The 17,830-nt window shown below is 43.7% G+C and overlaps 1 protein-coding gene across 1 annotated transcript; it reads right to left on the reverse strand.

The window, feature by feature from the left end:
• On the reverse strand, positions 1-17,137 carry spef2 (sperm flagellar 2; the record flags this gene model as incomplete). Its single annotated transcript, XM_080852644.1, has 38 exons — positions 1-66; positions 685-807; positions 1,019-1,201; positions 1,596-1,769; positions 1,866-1,958; positions 2,112-2,294; positions 3,628-3,734; positions 4,093-4,322; positions 4,671-4,809; positions 5,048-5,164; positions 5,294-5,438; positions 5,868-5,991; positions 6,827-6,925; positions 7,031-7,188; positions 7,431-7,568; positions 7,923-8,061; positions 8,320-8,447; positions 8,578-8,720; positions 8,861-8,944; positions 9,063-9,209; positions 11,489-11,643; positions 11,801-11,939; positions 12,057-12,304; positions 12,445-12,548; positions 12,644-12,702; positions 12,939-13,029; positions 13,127-13,230; positions 13,344-13,563; positions 13,736-13,904; positions 14,305-14,492; positions 14,724-14,912; positions 15,157-15,364; positions 15,555-15,619; positions 15,749-15,889; positions 15,988-16,158; positions 16,250-16,502; positions 16,702-16,804; positions 17,080-17,137. The coding sequence occupies 38 exons, from the start codon at positions 17,135-17,137 to the stop codon at positions 1-3; spliced, it is 5,385 nt and encodes a 1,794-aa protein (XP_080708770.1).
• Between the last annotated feature and the right edge of the window lie 693 nt (positions 17,138-17,830).

Raw genomic sequence — 17,830 nt, forward strand, 5'->3', positions numbered from 1 at the left:
TTATGACATGGTGAAGCCCAAAGGTTCCCTCCTGCTCTGCTGGCCATACAAGATCCTATGGATATCCTGTGGGTCAAATGTCAGAAACAGAAAAAAGTTAAAGATTATGTTGTAGGCAGATTAGTTGCAAGCCCTTCAAACTGTTAAGGCCATTGAAACACACAGTAGCAAGTCTATCATTGATTAATAACCTGACTAAGAAATACGACTTTGAGTAATGCAAACACCTGAGAAATGCTCTTATCAACCGCATGTGATAGCAAATATGATTCTTCCTTATTATATGCTTGAAATAAACAGCTTACAATGTTTCAGGTTAAAATGAAATCCATTCCAGGACTGTGTGTGTGTATGTGCGTATGTGTGTGTGTGTGTGTGTGTGTGTGTCTGTGTGCGCTGGTGTACGTGTGTGTGAGGCAGAGTTTGCCAGTTACAAAAGGGGCAAAGGGTCCACAAAGCAAAAGGGCACACGGTACTGAATCATGTTGATGCACTGCTTTAACGCTGTTTACTTTAGAAATATATGTGTGTGTGTGTGTGTGTGTGTGTGTGTGTGTGTGTGTGTGTGTGTGTGTGTGTGTGTGTGCGGGTGTACGTGTGTGTGTGTGTGTGTGTGTGTGTGTGTGTGTGTGTGTGTGTGTGTGTATGCGGGTGTACGTGTGTGTGTGTGATTAGAGGACTCACAGGGAGCTGGTACTGCAGGGTGCTCTCCATCAGGTGCTGAATGCAGGGATGCTGGGACAGAACTGAGAAAGGAGCCTTTTCCTCTGACCCAAAGCCCAGCTCCTTATAGACCTTAATGAACTCCTGGCAGGCAAACCAGTAACAATGTCTTTAACATTATGGCGGACTATTGATTCACCTCTTACCATCAAACAGAGTGAATACCTCCTCATAACATACTTTCAAGACACCTGTACCGTGTGTAGGACTCTTTTTGTACATATGTGTAATCCTATTGTTATCCTTGATGTTTGTGCATACTATGTGTAATCCTATAGATATCTGCACTCCTAACCTCTGTATACTCCTCCTTGCTCTTCCGGTTAGTCTGGAAACGATTGTGGCAGGAGGTTTTGCTCCCGCTGTGGCAGACCACATCCAAGAGGGCCGAGATGGAGACGGCGCCACCATCAGCATCACCAGGGCTCCCCTCCTCCTCGGCCACCTCCTCAGCTTCCTCTCCCATGTTCAGCACAGACTGGGAACACAAATTAAGACACACAGTCATTAACACTGACATACAGTTTACCGTATCTTCACAGGGAAATTATACCAATAAATGTATCAATTGTTATTGCAACAGTACATTCTCATCCTTTATTAGATTTTATTGTGTCAATCACCAAGATCAGACATATGATTAAACTATGGACAGTTGGACACATAATTGGATGCATAATTATGAAATGACACATTGAAAGAGTCAATTCCTACATTCAATAGGGCCCAGGCCTAGCTCTTAGATTCATCATTAGCAGAAAACCTGGCCCAGAGTTTTAAGAAAAATGAATGACCTTCCTGAACTTCAGCATTAGATTTAGATGCAGAGTACAGGCATTCTGACGAACACAAATCAGGTCATCTCTACAAACCTTGAGCAGTGGACTGTTGTTAGACTGGTAGTGCAGGGGCTGTCCAATGACGAGGCTGAGGGCTCGGATGAAGCCCTGCACGGCGTCTCTGTGGGAGGCCAGGTACAGCAGCATGTTCATGTAGTCCAGACGGGCCGGGGAGGAGTCGGGCTCCGCAAACAGTGTGAAGAAAAACTTCACAGCCAAGCCCAATGAGATTAGGGTTCGTTATGACAGGATTCCTTTTTTTTACTAGTGATGTAAGTGTTGCTTGCATGCAAAATAGCTCACCTTCTTCAGTTCAGCCAGCCTGTCATATGGCAATGGTTCAGAGGGGTCATCAGGAATCATTAAAGTATCGTCGCTTGTAAACCACAGCTCAGTCTGTCAGAAGACAAAAAATGACTCTATAATATAAAAATGTCCTCAAACAACTGACAAACAGACCATGCAGGGGTGCGGAAATTCCCCACTGAACCATCGATGTTTCATTATGAACAACACAGTAGTGTTCCATGAGGGGTGGTGGAGGGGTACCTGCAGGTACTGCTCCTCTGTGATGAAGCCTGTGTCTTGAGGGTCGGCTGCACGGAACCGCCCCAGAACCTGGAGCAGCTGCTGCTTGCTGGGCATGGGCCAGGGCAGAGCGGCGCTGAGGAGGAAGAGACGCCAGTCCAGCAGCTCTGAGTCCTGAGACAGGACACCCAGCACATCCAGGATCTATACGCAAGACATGTCAAAGTCAAGTCAAGTCTAAACGGGTTAATACAGCTTTACAACATGTTTAAAAAGGTGGTTTGTTCCCACTGATTCACACTGTAAGAGTAAGTGTCTAGTTAATGGCTGGTTATCTTATTAAAAATATAATTTGACCCAGGCACTCAGGGGCGGCCCTAGCACATTAGGCGCTCTAGGCGAGCTTCACTCCTGCCCCCCCCCCCATTGCAACTTTCAAACGCTATTTTGCCTTGTAAGACTGCAATTATTTCACATAAACACAACGATTGCAGCAAATAGACTGTGTTACCGTCACACACCTGTATAAACTCAGTCCCAACACAGAACAACGACATGCAATAAGAACAGTAAGGAACAGGTACATCGTTAGTGCATTATCACACATAGAAAAGTATATGCGCCCGCCACACGGCATTATGGGGCGACTATGCCGGCATGTTACAGTCAGTATTATCATTATTTGTTAAATTTAGCTTTGTGGCGAAATGTATTTCCTCGCTTCAATGTCGTTAAAAGAATACGTTACTTTGCGCATAGGCCTATGTGATATTGTTGGAAGAAGTTTGTACATGTTCTCATTCACAATAATGTTTGATAACCCCCTGAAGAAGTTGTATTAATGTTTTCCCACGTGTTGTTTATCTGCTCATTATACACTGTTTCTCCAAAATCAGTTTGATCTCTGAAATACTGTGTTCATTAGTGTTTTCATGATAACATATTGTAGCTACCCTTAATGTGTATTGTACATCATAAGTGGACTTCTCTGCACCTTGCGGGGTTGTAATATCATTACTATCACTTGTCTTTCCGACGGTAAGGAGATATATCGATGAGTTCTGTGCTCCGGGCCGTCTAGTCATGCACGCCGCTGGGGTTAAGCCTCTTCAGAGGATACACACACATTCGCACCAAATGTCTCGCTATGCTAGCATGATCTAACAACACCAATGAAGAACATAGCCCTACGTTTTCGAGTTTTGGCTCATTTTACCCTAAAGTTAGATTTATTTATTTATGTCAAAATATTGGTTGGAGATATAGAAGGAGCGCCAACTTATGCGTCCGGGAAAAAAAAAAATTGTGTTTTTTTTTTCTTTTTCGGGCGCATTATTTGGCGCTCCCCCTCTAGATGGCGCTCTAGGCGGCCGCCTAACCCGCCTGTAGGAAAGGCCGCCCCTGCAGGCACTACACACAATTAAGAACAGCTGTGTTTGTTGTATGTGAACCACATTATATTCGTTTGATGTAATGAACCACATTATACTTGTGACACCAACAGCCCCTCTTCAGAAACAAGCATGCAAGCAAGTACCTGTGTCTCTGAGATGCTCATCCAGGAGTCTGGCAGGTCGTTATCACCCATGTTCAAGAATGTCAGCTCCTTTAGGATCTCTAAGAACTCATTACAGGACAGTATCCCTAGAAGCACATGGTGGAACAGGGATGAACTCTAGACTTATTCTCCCCTTACTAAGAGCACAGATACACAATGATTATGAGAAGACATCTACTAAAACACTCATCAAGCACTATGTTCAATGTTCTTATTCTAGTGACTACAGCATTAAAAAATATTCTTAATTATCCTATCGTTTAAATTCACTGTGACTCAGTTGAAAATGCAGTCCTCTATCAAAAAGATTGTCGACATTTCAACTGAACAGCCAGTCAAAGGTGTTATGAGTTGAATTTGTCAGAAAGTGTATTTAAAATTGTACTTAACACCAAAAGACAATGACACGAGAGCCTCCCTTAGAGCTGAGATGGTGCAACTGACCTGAGGGGGCAACCTTGAGCAGCTGATTGTAGAAGGCCTGCAGCTGGAGGATGGTGAGGGTGCTGTCCACAGCCATCTCCTGAGGAGAGGGCCGGGGAGGGGGGCTGGGGATGGGCAGCACGCGCAGGTCCCCGTCCACGAAGAAGTCAGTGCACACCAGCATGAGCTCGTGCTGGACCTTGGTGGCTGATTCAATGTGGTGGCGCACCACCTCCACCAGTTGATCAATGCTGTGTGATGGGACAAAATTGACGTGTAGACACACCATGAGCTAGAAATGGAGATTTATTTTTGTACTACCCTCACTTTGCACACACACAACAAAAAGCTAGTGTTCTGCGTTGCCCGACACAAATACTCCTCATGCTTGATCACCCACAACTAGCCCACGATTTCCCATCTCTTCTGATAAGAATTGTGTCTCACCAATTATACAACATGTGTTAAGTAGAAACGTATATAGAGCATTTTCATAATGCCTGAGCTAATTCTGATGAACTTTAAAGATTTAGTGACATCGTCTTTAAGAGTGCCTTCACGTGGGTTCAAGGGCGTTTCCGCACAATGGCAGCCCTCACCTGCCCATCTCTGCCAGGAAGCGAGCGCCCAGCCAGTCCTCCAGGTTCTTGAAGGTGCGCTCAGCACGGGTCTGCAGGCTCCGCACTGTCTCTAGAGCCTGCTGCTTTACCAGCTCCAGACGCTGCCTCACCGAGCAGTCTGATGCACACACACACAGGTACACACACATGCACACACACACAGAACATACCAACAGAAGGAAAAGATTTAGTGTACTGTTTGTGCAAAAAGTTCAAAATAAACACTTTTTAAAGTTCCTCCCCTGGTATCGATTTAACCCCTAAAACGCATCTCTGAGAACTTGAGACTGTGAAAGAACTTTACACCATTTTGTGAAGTGATTATATTTCCAACAGATTGAACAAACTATTGTTACCTTCATGCTCTAGGGCTGTTAGATACTCCCGTCTGATTTTGGTCCTGACAGCAATCTTGCGGGCTTCCTGCAGGTCCATCATAGGAGGTGGGCTGGGCTCCTGTGGTGGGGAGGACCCTGAGAACCAGACCAGGCCGAGGGGTGAGCTTAACACAGAGAGGTCAGGGGTCACAGAGAAAGAGAGAGAGAGCGAGAGAGAGCGAGAGAGAGAGAGAGAGAGAGGAAGAGAGGAGGGGGGAGCTGCACCTTTCTTCTTGGCTCCTCCTTTCTTCTTGTCCTTGGCAGAGTTGGCGGCGGCTGAGGCCTGGGACATGCGGAGCTGACGCTCGTGCTCCAGCACCTGCTGGTCCTTTCTCTCCTCCGCCTCCTGCTTCTGAACCTCCACCTGCATCTGCAGGCCCATACAAGCTCAACTCACAAAATCCCTGTGCATTCTATGCACATTCATGTGTTTTTGTTGCTCTATATTTATTTGCAAGCCAGAAAATATGGGCAATTGCAATAAATAGCTTGTAATGGAGTAGTGATAAATACTGGAGTTTCTTTATGTGCCTTCATAACTGTTGACTGGCATTTTTATTTATTGAATTTATTAAAACCGCTAATAGAACCTTTTAAATGTAATTTTATCATACTTTAATAGACCAGATTAGCATCTAAAACTATTCTTTGCCAAGCAACTCCTAAAAGGTATTCCAACCAGGCAAGGCTGTAATTAGGTGTAATTGGATTGGATTGGATTGCATAGTAGCAAAATAAGCCACTGTAAGATGTGGTGGGTTGGGAAGTGATTGGCAAACGGCAATGAATAAATACCTACCTGATTGTTTACAGCCGTCATTGCTGCTTGATAGATGTCATTCACCTGCTTCTCATCAGCTTGTGATGAGCCCATCTGCTTTGAAGCGTCTGCAGTCAGGGTCCTCCTCGCAATCAGGGGGACACTGGAACCAAACAGTTAGACACATGACTAATTCAAAGTAATGGAATACTTAACTGATAATCAGGCAGAAGAGGCCGGAATGTCTATGGATTCACTTGAAGGACAGAGCTATAATGCTCAACTCAATACACCACTGGGGGCCAAGCAGAAAGCTTCTAGGCAATCATTGTGTTTCTACTTTTTCGTAGTATTCTTCTGGCTAGGATGTCTATGGCAGCTCCTAGAACCATATGGTAAAAAGTTTAAAAATTTGGCACACTGATTGTACAAAGATTATTTTCCCAATGTTTAATGGCAAAGCCATGAAACAGTACGTAAGCTCATATCTCAGCAACTGTTTGATCAAACTTGGTATGTGGACCAAACTTGGTATGTGGACTCGGGACCCCTTCCTGAGGTTGGCAAAAAAAAAAAAAAAATGCATGCTAGGGGGTGCTGCCATATGCAAAAACATGTTTTTCCTGATGCCTTTTCAGATGTGGTTGTTATGTCTGGTGATATCTCAAGAAAGCCCATGGACAGGACGACTTATCGACTTACGTCAACCATCTTTATGTGGCCACCATATTGGATTTACTATTATATTTTTCACAGGCTACAAACCTTATTAAATATTTTTTTTTATTTTCAAAACCGTTGTTCCATTACAGCCTATCAATTTTGGCAGCGAAGCTGAACCTTGGCATAATGACATCAAGTTTCCATGGCAACTCTGGCCTGCTGGGTTGCTTGGCCCCCTCGTTGCTGCTTGCAGCTATATTTTAGGATGAGTTTGCTTTATGACATTTATAGCATGTGTTGAACTTTGGTTCTTAAATCTTTTGCTCTTTACTTACATTTTTGTTTTTTTCTCCGTCTTTTTTTCCTCTGGTCCATCTGAATCCTTTTTCCCGGCACTCTTGCTTGCTCTGTCAGCTGTAACTGAGTCTGGGGCACTGCATTACACAGAAGGATCCAGTACACAGTATTTACCTGCTATTTCATGGTGTGAGAAGATCAAGTACTCGAAATGTGATAGTAGCCAAGCATACCAAACTTACCTTCGGGATTTTTCTCCATTGTTCCCCTCCTCCTCCACAATGTCCAGCAGGGGAATGCATGAGAAGTCAGCAGGCGCCTCGGGCAGAATGGTCCCACTCATGCTGTAGTAGTAGTCACGTAAGAGACGCAAGGTATCCTGGAACCTGTCCACTTCCACCTGCGTCCATACAATATAACACAAACAATGAGTGGGCATTTGCAATGATGTGAAATCATGGATACAGTTGAGTTGCAGAAGAAATTCCTGTAAACTTTATACCCCTATTCCACCGAGTTGGTTACAACACTATTTACAGGATTTTTTTGACTTCTTTATAATGTCTGGCAATGTGGCTGCCTGCGAGTTTAAGCCCAAAGCCTGATACCTGCGTAAAGCTCTCCACAGGGGTTACACAGTACCTGCATGAGCGAGTAGAAGTGGTTGGTGAGCAGAGCAGTGTGGTCGTCCAGCCAGCCGTCCTCCGACAAGTTCACCCGCTCCTCCTCCGCCTCCTCCTTCTTCCGGTCACAGATGTCCCACAGGCGCTCACGCAAGTCCTGCAGCCAGAGACAAGAACACAGTAGCACAATCAAAGAGGAACTACATGTCTAGCTAAAGCTATCCAGAACATCAATTTGCAACAGCGGTGCAAAGACAATGTAGTGACAGCAGCTCACTCAGAGCCACGTGATGGGCAATATTGAGCCCATGGGCCCATTATGACTGTAATGCTGCACTCACACACTATTGCCCTGGACACCGTAAACAGGTTAAGTCGTGCTAATACACTTGTTGGTATATTGATACAAATGTAAGCATCCCTGATATGGAAAGTGCTTTTTCCTTTAATATACTGGGATTTCATTCTAAGCCACAGTAATAGCATTCAAATGTTGGTTCTCTTGAGTTACATCCAAGCGCTGATGCAGCTCTGCCTTGGTCTCTTCGTCCACCCTCATGTCATCGGGGATGCTGTTGTAGTCCTGCTGCCACTGGGACACAAACTCCTGCTTCAAGTCAGGCCTCCTCAGGTACTGTTGAAAGTCATCGCTACAACAGGCAAAGATGTCAAACAGTGATCCTGTGAATCAAGCAAGCTCTGACGTTTTTTACTGTCTCCAAAGAAAACTATGACAAGCACCAGAGAGATGTAATATTTTTCCGTTTATTAAGGATTTCAAAGTAACTTAGATCAACATCTCTGTCACTCCTCTTGCATCTCAAATTCAATGTGTGTCCCTCAGTGTGCATTAAACATGACATTTCCATGAGTTTCCTTTAAGGTTAACATCAGTTTATGTTTCTTACCTGACGTTGTGCAGATGATGGATTATCAGGTTCCTCTCACTGCGCAAGTTCTGCATCACTGTCTTTACGTTTATCACATACGAGACACACACATTGTCCCAGTAGGGAACCAGATACTCAGAGACCTCCTGGGGACAGAACACAAAGGACAGAGAACAGCCGATTGGCAGGTGTTTGACTGGTGATTAATTGCATTATCTAAAAATGTGCTGAAGAGGTTTGCTAGATTGAGGAGGATTGACCAGGGTGTGGTGGTACCTTAGGCAAAGCCTCGTTCACAAACACCCAGTCAGCTGACCCTGGAACAGCAGCAGGGGAGTCTGCAGAGGTGCCAATCTCTCCAAGAGGATTTTCAAAGGATGAAGATGCTGATGGCCTTCTGCCTGGAGCAAGTCCACTTCCTAGGAATCAAACAGGCATGATTAAATATCACAGAGCTAAGAGGAACAACCCATGATTAGCATCCATACTCAGATCGTAATCTCAAAATAAGTGAAAAAAAAACAAAAAATAAATGCACTGAGTCTTCCAGAGATTTTACCAGACAGTTGACGGCGTGAGTCTTTCCCTTCCATAGAGTGAGTTGATTTTTTTTCTTTGGATCCATCCATGTGACTATGCGATGCTGTAAGGGGAAAATATGTTAATAGGAGCAATGATCGAGGAATGATGGAAGTCTTCAGGAAGTGATGGTTCTGTCCTATTTTCTGTTCCACTGCTTTGGCGCCTGCGGGCCTGCTCACCTCTGGGGGACTGGGTAATGGACTTGGAGCGGGAGCGTTTTGTTGTCATGCCCTCCTGGGTCATAGCAGACACAGATGTGGTAGAAGTCGTTAGGGACTGAGGCAGAGACGAAGCAGACTGTGACTGAGCCACAGCAACGTCCTCAGCTGAAAAAGATGGTAACAACAACTTCAGAACTGCCATTTTACTGGCTTATCTGATCTAATCTGACCCCCGTTGTACACTTAACCTGTTTGAGCCACACAACCAAGACAAATCCTTGTGTGTGGCTATTCTATTTTTTGATTCTGATTCTGAAGAGCGTCTTGAACTCAATAATTGCCAGAGGATTCTGGAACAAAGATCCCCTTTGCTGTACCAAGCCAAAATGGCTGTCAATATTCTGAGTGTGAATCAGCAGCATGGGTGGGTTTAAACTTCCGATTGTATTTAAATAGAACAGAAGATGACATGCAACCAGGGATGACTAGCATGAAATGGTTGTTATTTGAAAAGTAATAATAATAATAATAATAATACATCTCATTTAATGGTGCGTAGAGCATAGCTCAGCAGTGAGTTAAAATCAGTATTGTAAAATAAAATGCAGTTTAAGTAAGCAAGCTGATGTAAAAAGATGGGTTTTAAATTCTGTAACGCAGTCCCTAGGGGGGAAGTGAATTCCAAAGTGGGGGTGCATAGGAGAAGGCCCTGACCCTGAGGTTGATGGCTGGTAGAGCCAGTAGACCTGCTGATGATGACCGCAGGAAGCAGGAGGGAGTGCAAGTCTGAAGGAGGTCTGTGAGATAATAGATAACGGCTTTAAATAAATAAGGTTTTATCCGTTGTGTCCCAGGGAGCCAGTGTAAATGAATCAGAAGGGGTGTGACATGTTCAGTGGACTTTGAACATGTAATAGTCCGTGCTGCAGAGTTCTGAATGAGTTGAAGTTGGTGAATACCTTTGTTGGGGATACCTGCCAGGATTGCATTGCAGTAGTCAATGCATGATGTTGGACAAGACTCCCGTGGAGAGTTGGGGAAAAGCAGGGCATAGTCTGGAGATGTTTCGGAAGATAGAAGAGGGAAATCTGGGAGACCTGACTGGAGAAGGAAAGGGTGCTGCTGTCCATGATGACACCAAGTGGAGCAAAGTATGATGCAGCCATCTAGGGAGTGGGTAAAAGTGTTCATCTGCACAGGAGCTGATATAGAGCCAACGAGTAGCGCAGTCAATGAGTAGCTCAGGCAATAATCGTGCTAGTAGGATGAGGATGTGGCTCTCGTAGACATACTAGTGTCGTCAGCATAACAGTGAAAGTGAACTCCATGACATTGAATGATTTTGCCAGGTGGGAGGATATAGATGATAAGTAGGAGAGGCCCCAAAACTAAGCCCTGGGGAACCTCACTGGTGACAGATGAGCTCTCCAATGTGCAGCCCATTATGTGGACAAGTGTCCTCTCAGTGAGGTAGGATGTGAACCACAGAAGTACACTGCCTTGGACTGCAATGTTGGCTAGACCTTCTAGCAGAAACTGATGAGAAATGGGCACTGAGGCCCAGGAGGATGAGTAAGGAAAGTAGTCCAGCATTAGCCACACAAAGGGGGTCATTGGTTATCTTAACCAAGGCAGTTTCTGTGCTGAGTTTAAGGTGAAATCCATATTGGAATGGCTTTGAGAGATAATAGTTTTTTAGGTGATCCTGGAACTGAGAAGCCACTATCGACTCATAGGTGGTAGGTTTGATATAGGTTGTTAATTATTGAAGTCATCAGGATCCCAATTCAGGCTTTTTCGTTGGTCTGACGATGGCAGTTTTTAATGAAGGGGTGACTAAGCTGGTCGTAAGGGAAGTGTTAATTATTGAGGTTATCAATTGAGGGCATGCACACCTTAATTAAGCTTGTTGGAACAGGATCACACAGGAGGAGGAATTGCTCTTGGTGACGAGATCCAAGCTGAACTTTCCCCTGGGAGACTGAATTCACAAAATGCATTGGTTTGTGGATGGCCCGTAGTATATAGTATTAGGGGAGCATGCTTCCTTTTGCTCAGTAACAAGACAATTGTTGATGAATTGTCACAATTTTAGAAAAAAAAAATGTAGGAAGGCCAAACAGCATTTATCAGAGAGATTCAGAACAATGGTATCAGGTAGTTTAAGTCATCTATTTACAGTGGGAAAAAGAGCTCTGGTGTTTCCTTCTCCTGTACTCTTGATGTTTACACAAAATGATGTCGTAGCAGCGGAAAGGCATTTTTGTACTGATGTATGTGATCTTAAGACAGAAGACCGACCAGAAGACTGATTACCTCTTCAGACGCTGACCCATGGACTTCAAGCGCTTAAGACAAGCAGTTGTTGACCACTAGATCCACTAAGGAAGCATGAAAAGCAGGACAAGGGTAGGAGTTAATTAGAGTAAGTGAGGTGCACTTACCTTTCTCAGTGGCAAACATGGTGTCATGAAGAATTTGTTCTACTTTTGTAAAGACTGCCTCTTCATCTCCATGAGCATTGACCTTTATGAGAACATTTTGCTTCCCTGAAAACCACTTCTCCAGTTTGGGCCAGGTGTCCTGGAAACCTGCTATCCTGCATGAATGCAAAAAGGGATCCACAATGTTGTACAAAAAAGTTGTATTTCAACTGGTATTTCAAGTCCTTCTGACCTGAAGAAAAAAATTATTTGAAACTAAATGCAGAACTACTAGATGTCATCAAAAAAGGGCAAAAAAGTCCACATTCCTACCAGTGTTGTAGCTGGTTTCCCTTCAGGTTATGCTTTGAGGTGGTGATGACTTGTTCTTTTGTGTCTTGTTGAGTAGTGGACACCTCTCCTTCAGGTACTTGTTCCTCCACCTTCACTTGAGAAGGGCTTTTCTCCTTAACTATTTGGAAAACATTTAGATGTCATATCAACACTTCAACCAAACTCTCCCATCCATCACCCATCATATCAAATATAAAGGCAACCTAGTTGATTTTGATGTTACACTATTACTCACTGGCCTGCTTGGCAGCACGGTCAAGAACAACATCATCAGACACCTCCATCAGGACAACCAGGTCCAATGCTTTGGAGGAAGGGGTCACCTCCTGGGGCGCGTTCTTGTCCACAGCCAGACTGCTCTTCCTGCTCTTCTCTCTCAACTTGTCTGGGTCGGAGCCAATAAGGGCTTTCTCCAGGAGCTTGGCTTGGGCGACATCAACAGGGAATCCATCCAATATCCAGCCTGACCCTGCTGGAACCTGCCTATAAAGAAAAATATAGATGGACCGAAAAATTGGTTTCTAGCACATGTTTTTTTCAATACTGCATAAAAGAATATGTTACATACAAGAAAATCACATATTATACAGTACATTACATATATATAAATAAAATGTAATCACCTGATAGCATTAACAATGATATCCACCAGCAGTCCACTGGGAACACCTCTACCTTCCCTCAAGACCTTTTCCACTGTGGATCCATGCTGCGCCCTCATGGACAACTATGAACAGACATCTCACAGCTGAGTGACTTAGGAATAAAATAATAGGCCGGAGTTAAAGGCTAAAGTCCCTATGGTGCCTATGGTGAACGCACCTGAGGTGTGACCTCTTTGTCTGGAGTTCCTTCCTGTTTAGGATCGTCACCTGGTGTAGCTGATAATAAGATCACATCATTTTTATTCTCTTGGAAAGGAGACAATCGGGACTCCTATGCTACAACAATGCAGTAATGATACAGAATGGATTTGCCCGTTTGGTCTGGTAGATTTCTACATTAAATATTCAACAGAATCACTGTACAAACATGTTTTTGTTAAGAATTTAAATTAAAATGATTACATGAAAATGGTAGGAATCAAAGATCAGGAACAGCGCAGAGAAAAACTAACCTGAGTCAGGTGACGTGAATACCCCCTCTTTCTCACTTTCTTTTTCTGACACATCAGCGTCCTTGTTAGGGAAGTCAATGCCCTCTAGAGTCTAGCACAAAACAGAAAACAGATGTAATTCAGACTGCTTTAACAAGTACGGTATAATGACGTTGTCTGGATGACTCATCTCAACAAATATCACTGACCTCAGACTCTTTCTTCTTCTCAACCATATCAGTTTCTCCACATCGAAATGCAGCAAGGGCTTCCTCAATCAGGACTGTGGTGGATAAGACATGGATGCCATGGACTAAAGGAGAACAAATAAAATAAACGCTTCACAGTCACACAGGGCAGAGAAAACTGAGGAGTACAAAGCCAGCCTCAGTCTACAAGGACATGATGTGCCTAACTCAATCAAACCTTGAGCAATTTTGGACAGGCATGTTGTCTTCCCAGAGAGAACCTTTCCCAGGACACAGGCTTTCAGTGTGAAGCAGGGGAGCAGAGGAGGTGGGGTCCCAGGTCTAGGTGGGTTCACAATGTTTTGCAAACGGTGCACTATATGTCCTAGGATATCATTGTTGGACGGTGGACTTTTTGGTTCCTCTTCCTCAGGCCAAACCCATTCACCTGTCATGCTCTTCAAGAAAGTTAAAACAAATCCTCATGTCTCAGGGCTGCTTTATAAGGAATATTTTATACATTTTAAAGCACTTTTTTAGAACTAATTTTGTAATCTGAATACTAAAAAGTAAAAACATATGTTTTGTCTGTGTAAGTAAAGTAAGTTTTACTCCCCATTCTGAACTTACAACATATTCATCATAGTCCTGGTTATTGAGCAGTTCCACTTTCTCTAATTCTATGAGCTGTTCTGGGGTGGGTTCTGCTGGCACCGGATCCACACAGGCCTGACCATATATGGGCTTCCCACTAATGAACAGCTCCTTCCATTCTCGCATCATCTTAGCAGGGATGAGACTGCAGAAACAATGTTACTGAACAGAGCTACAAGCCAAATGGTGGGAATGCATTAAATAATATACAAAGGCAGGACCTCAATTGTAAAAACACATCCATGAAGGTAAATGTAAAAGTAAATGTACGTTGTACATCATGGGAAATTATATTGAAATCATTTTTAAATTAAAATGTATTTGTGAATATGCTTCAGCTTTTAGTTTTTTTTAAATGCATGCCTTTTATAAAAGGAACCAGACATCATTTAATTTACATATTTTATTTGAACACTTCATGATACCAGATAAAATGACAAGATCTGGGACTAAATGCATTAGTATAGAGCTTATTTGAAATCCAGGAACTTGAATATATTTGGTTGGGGAAACCCCACACACTAAAACACAAGTGTTGTACATACTTTTCAGTGAAGAGGCGGTACTCCCCAGCACTGGTGGCCAGGTCCACTACCTGCTCCAGAACCTCTCTGCAGAAGTTATAGTGCTTCTGGTACCGCGCCTGGGCCCATTCAGCTGCAATCCTATCATGTAGCTCAATTTCCTTCTGTGCCTCCTCTCCCTGTTCCAGCCTGGCCTGCCTGGCTAGAGCCTGTTAAACAGGGTTAGCGTTTAAACCGCTCTTCACCACTTCAACTCTTAGATTATAATTAACTATAAGTACGCTGTATTTGCAAGAGTTTATGGTCATATTCAGAGTAATTTATCTATCAGTGTCATTCATTTTTTAGGACCATATCTATCTATCATAGGGAAAACGGGAAGTGAAGACCAGGGGGTGTGAACTCTGACCCTTAAGCGAGGCCCGGTATGACTATCTCACCACTTCCCGGTCCAGCGCATCCTCGAAGTCTCTCTTGCGCTGCTCCTGGTACTGCCTCTCACGGAGGATGCGGTTCTGGCGCAGGACCTCCTTCTGCTGGCGAATCTGCATGAGCTGCACAGCCAGCCTCTTCTCCTGCTGGGACTGCCGCATCAGCCGCTCCACCAGCTGCTCCTCCCGCAGCGCCTCCTACAGGAAGTAACAGCGCCATTGACCGTCACACTGTTTTCCACATGCTAATGCATGTATTCTTGGTTTTTAGTCTATATGGTAATTGACTTTATGATGACTCATATTATGTTCTATTATAAGTCTTAGTCCTGACATGGTTCTGGTGAAAATTCAGGTAGAACAGCGTGAACCAATGGCTCAATGTTAAGACCAGGTGAGCTATGTAGTAAATAGTGTGTAGGACTAGTGGAGAGATGGTCACCTCCTGGGCCTCGTGGACCCGTAGCTGTTCCACCAGGACCCGGCGGCGGCGCTTCTCCCTGTGCTCGCGGGCCGCCGCATCCTCCTCCAGGTGCTGGCGGATCTTCTGTATGTACTCGGAGTTCGCCTTGATCATCTCCTCTGGGCATAGGGTGTGATGCATCACCTGGCCAGTGTCTGTGCTGATGTCATAGGTCACCTCTGCAACACTGTCACAGAAAGAGAAAGAGAGCACCACATGGCCGAGATATTCATTGACTTTACGTTTTCATCACAGAAAATATTAACTGTCAAAATCTGTTTAACACAGAAAATATTAACATTCGGACACTAATGGACTTAACTAGTACGATCAAGCCGTGACCAGAGAACACACATAATGTTTTAAAAACGGCATACCTCAAGCCTGGAGGAGACAACCTCTTTATGCTCTTCTCAAATTGGGCAATTTCCAGATGAACATTCTAGATAAGACAAAATATGTCTTATGAATGAGGATGCCATTGGGATTAGGTGTGGCTTAGATTGAGGTGGCAGATTTAGAAGATTTCACAACACAAAACGAAAGGTTAGTTGCTGAAGACTGCATCTACCTTAGCCTCAACCTGTTTCCTCTGCTGACGCTGCCTATCAAGTGCTTTGAGGGTGCGGTTCGGGGGAGGCTTAGGAATCTGAACGCTGGCCATCAGAATGCGATTCATGATCTCCTGCTGTTTCTTGCGGACTAATCTGTGCTGGAATAACAATCCATCAAAGTAAGCATTAGTATCATGTAAGTGTTATGAGGTGTCACTACTAGAAACAGACAGCTGCTCTCCATTTTCTTAATTGCCTTCTCTATATCCTGGAGTCTCAGCTGCTCCTGGTCTTGTCGTTGTTTCTGGTCCTCTACCAGTTCCGCCATGACCGACTTGTTGTACATCTCCTGCGCTTTCATCTCATACCGCTGGGTGATCATCTGCATCTTGATTTCTGCCTCTCTCTTAACCACAGTTTTGAGACGCTAGAAGACATCAGAGACAAAAAGAAGTGACACACACAGCAGGATAACATTCCAGGGCAGAGCACACACAGCCCACTTGTGGCCAGCTCACCTCGGTGTAGATGTTGTTCTCCACCCGGTGCAGGCGGGCAGTGGCAGCAGGCTGCATGGCCTCCATCGCCGTGCCAGTGAGCCCTGTCTTCTTCTTCTTCTGCAGCAAGATGTAGAGCTCGTACAGGAGTCGATTGGCCACCCCAGGCTGGCCCTGCATCAATGCCTTAGCCATGGCCAGGTCAAAGGGCACCCCAAGCAGGTGCAGTGAGGGTTCAATCTTTGTAAAGTTGTTAAGCTTAGCATTTGATGAGCTGAGGGGGAGAAAATTAGCTGGATGAATGGACTTGTGTTAGCTTGATTTATCCACTAAGTCATGGTACTTCATATCCATGAGAGAAGGGAAGCTGTGAATGAATCGAATGTATGTGTGTCTAATAATACACACTATTAAGCTTGTGTGATTCCAAAAAGACAAGAAAATTGAGTAACCAAAAAAAAAGTAGCAACTACCTGCTCTTTGAGAACTGGTCGAAGTCATTCTGAAGTTCATACTTGTGCAAGATTTCACCGATCAAATACCCACTTGAAAAGTCCTTCGAAATAGTGGACTGCTCTGTCAACACCAGAATAAATCACGGTTATAATATTTAATTTTTAATGATCACTCCAGTGAAAACATTATAGTGGCAAACTCATTTGTTATCAATTATTATACTTCCTACGCTGCTTGAATAACTCAGTTAGCAAACGTTACAAGATAATTCGAAAGCAAGTTGTCATTGATTATATTATTGATTTCTATCTTATGTGCGCCAACTATCCCAGCTAGCAAGCTAGATATGCTAACTGACTAGTGAGCTCTGAATACATAGTTAGCCTACTACTTACCAACGACTTTTGACAACCGAACCTCTGAGTTCAGCCATCGACACAATATATCAGACATTTTGTCAAAGATAATTCACTTATATCTAGTGATTGCATTTAGATAAAGGTTTCGATTACTTAAGTTTCTAGCTGGCACGATACCTAACCACCGGTCCCCAGCAGGTACTACGTAAGTGTCGTTGCCGTGGTTACCTGTCAACTAAGTGGAGGGGGTCGAAGGCAACTGAGAGCAAGAGAGGATCTATGTCAGCCTCCGACGCATTTAATTACACCAATGCAGTTGCTTAAATTTAAAACCTATCTATAAATAGAGAACACGGTCAAAAACCGATAGTAAGAAATAGTTCCACAAATCACAAATATATTTGTGTTCATAAGCAACCTATTCATTTGCAAAATGTAACTGGTTGTGGATGGTGGCTTGATTTCACCATTTGTAGATTCTGTAATCCAGTGCATTTGGGAATGTGTTTTGTGAAAATACTGTTTGCATATAAGAGAAAATAAACCTTCATGCAGTTGTATGTAATTGAGTGTTGCCCTATGTTACCTAACGTGGAGGGGCCAGGATCAATGGCCTGCTCTAGGTTGGATCAATCAAGTCAACAATGAATATCCAATACATTTGTATTTTAATCACAGATAGTTAAGTAGTATGAAGTTTGTAACTCAATTTGTGCTGAATGTCTAATCTATAAATAAAAATGGACAGATACAGTATAAAATGCATATTAATTTCAATACAAGATAA

This window comes from Sprattus sprattus (genome assembly GCF_963457725.1).
Source record: "Sprattus sprattus genome assembly, chromosome: 15".
NCBI classification, from domain to species: Eukaryota; Metazoa; Chordata; class Actinopteri; order Clupeiformes; family Clupeidae; genus Sprattus; species Sprattus sprattus.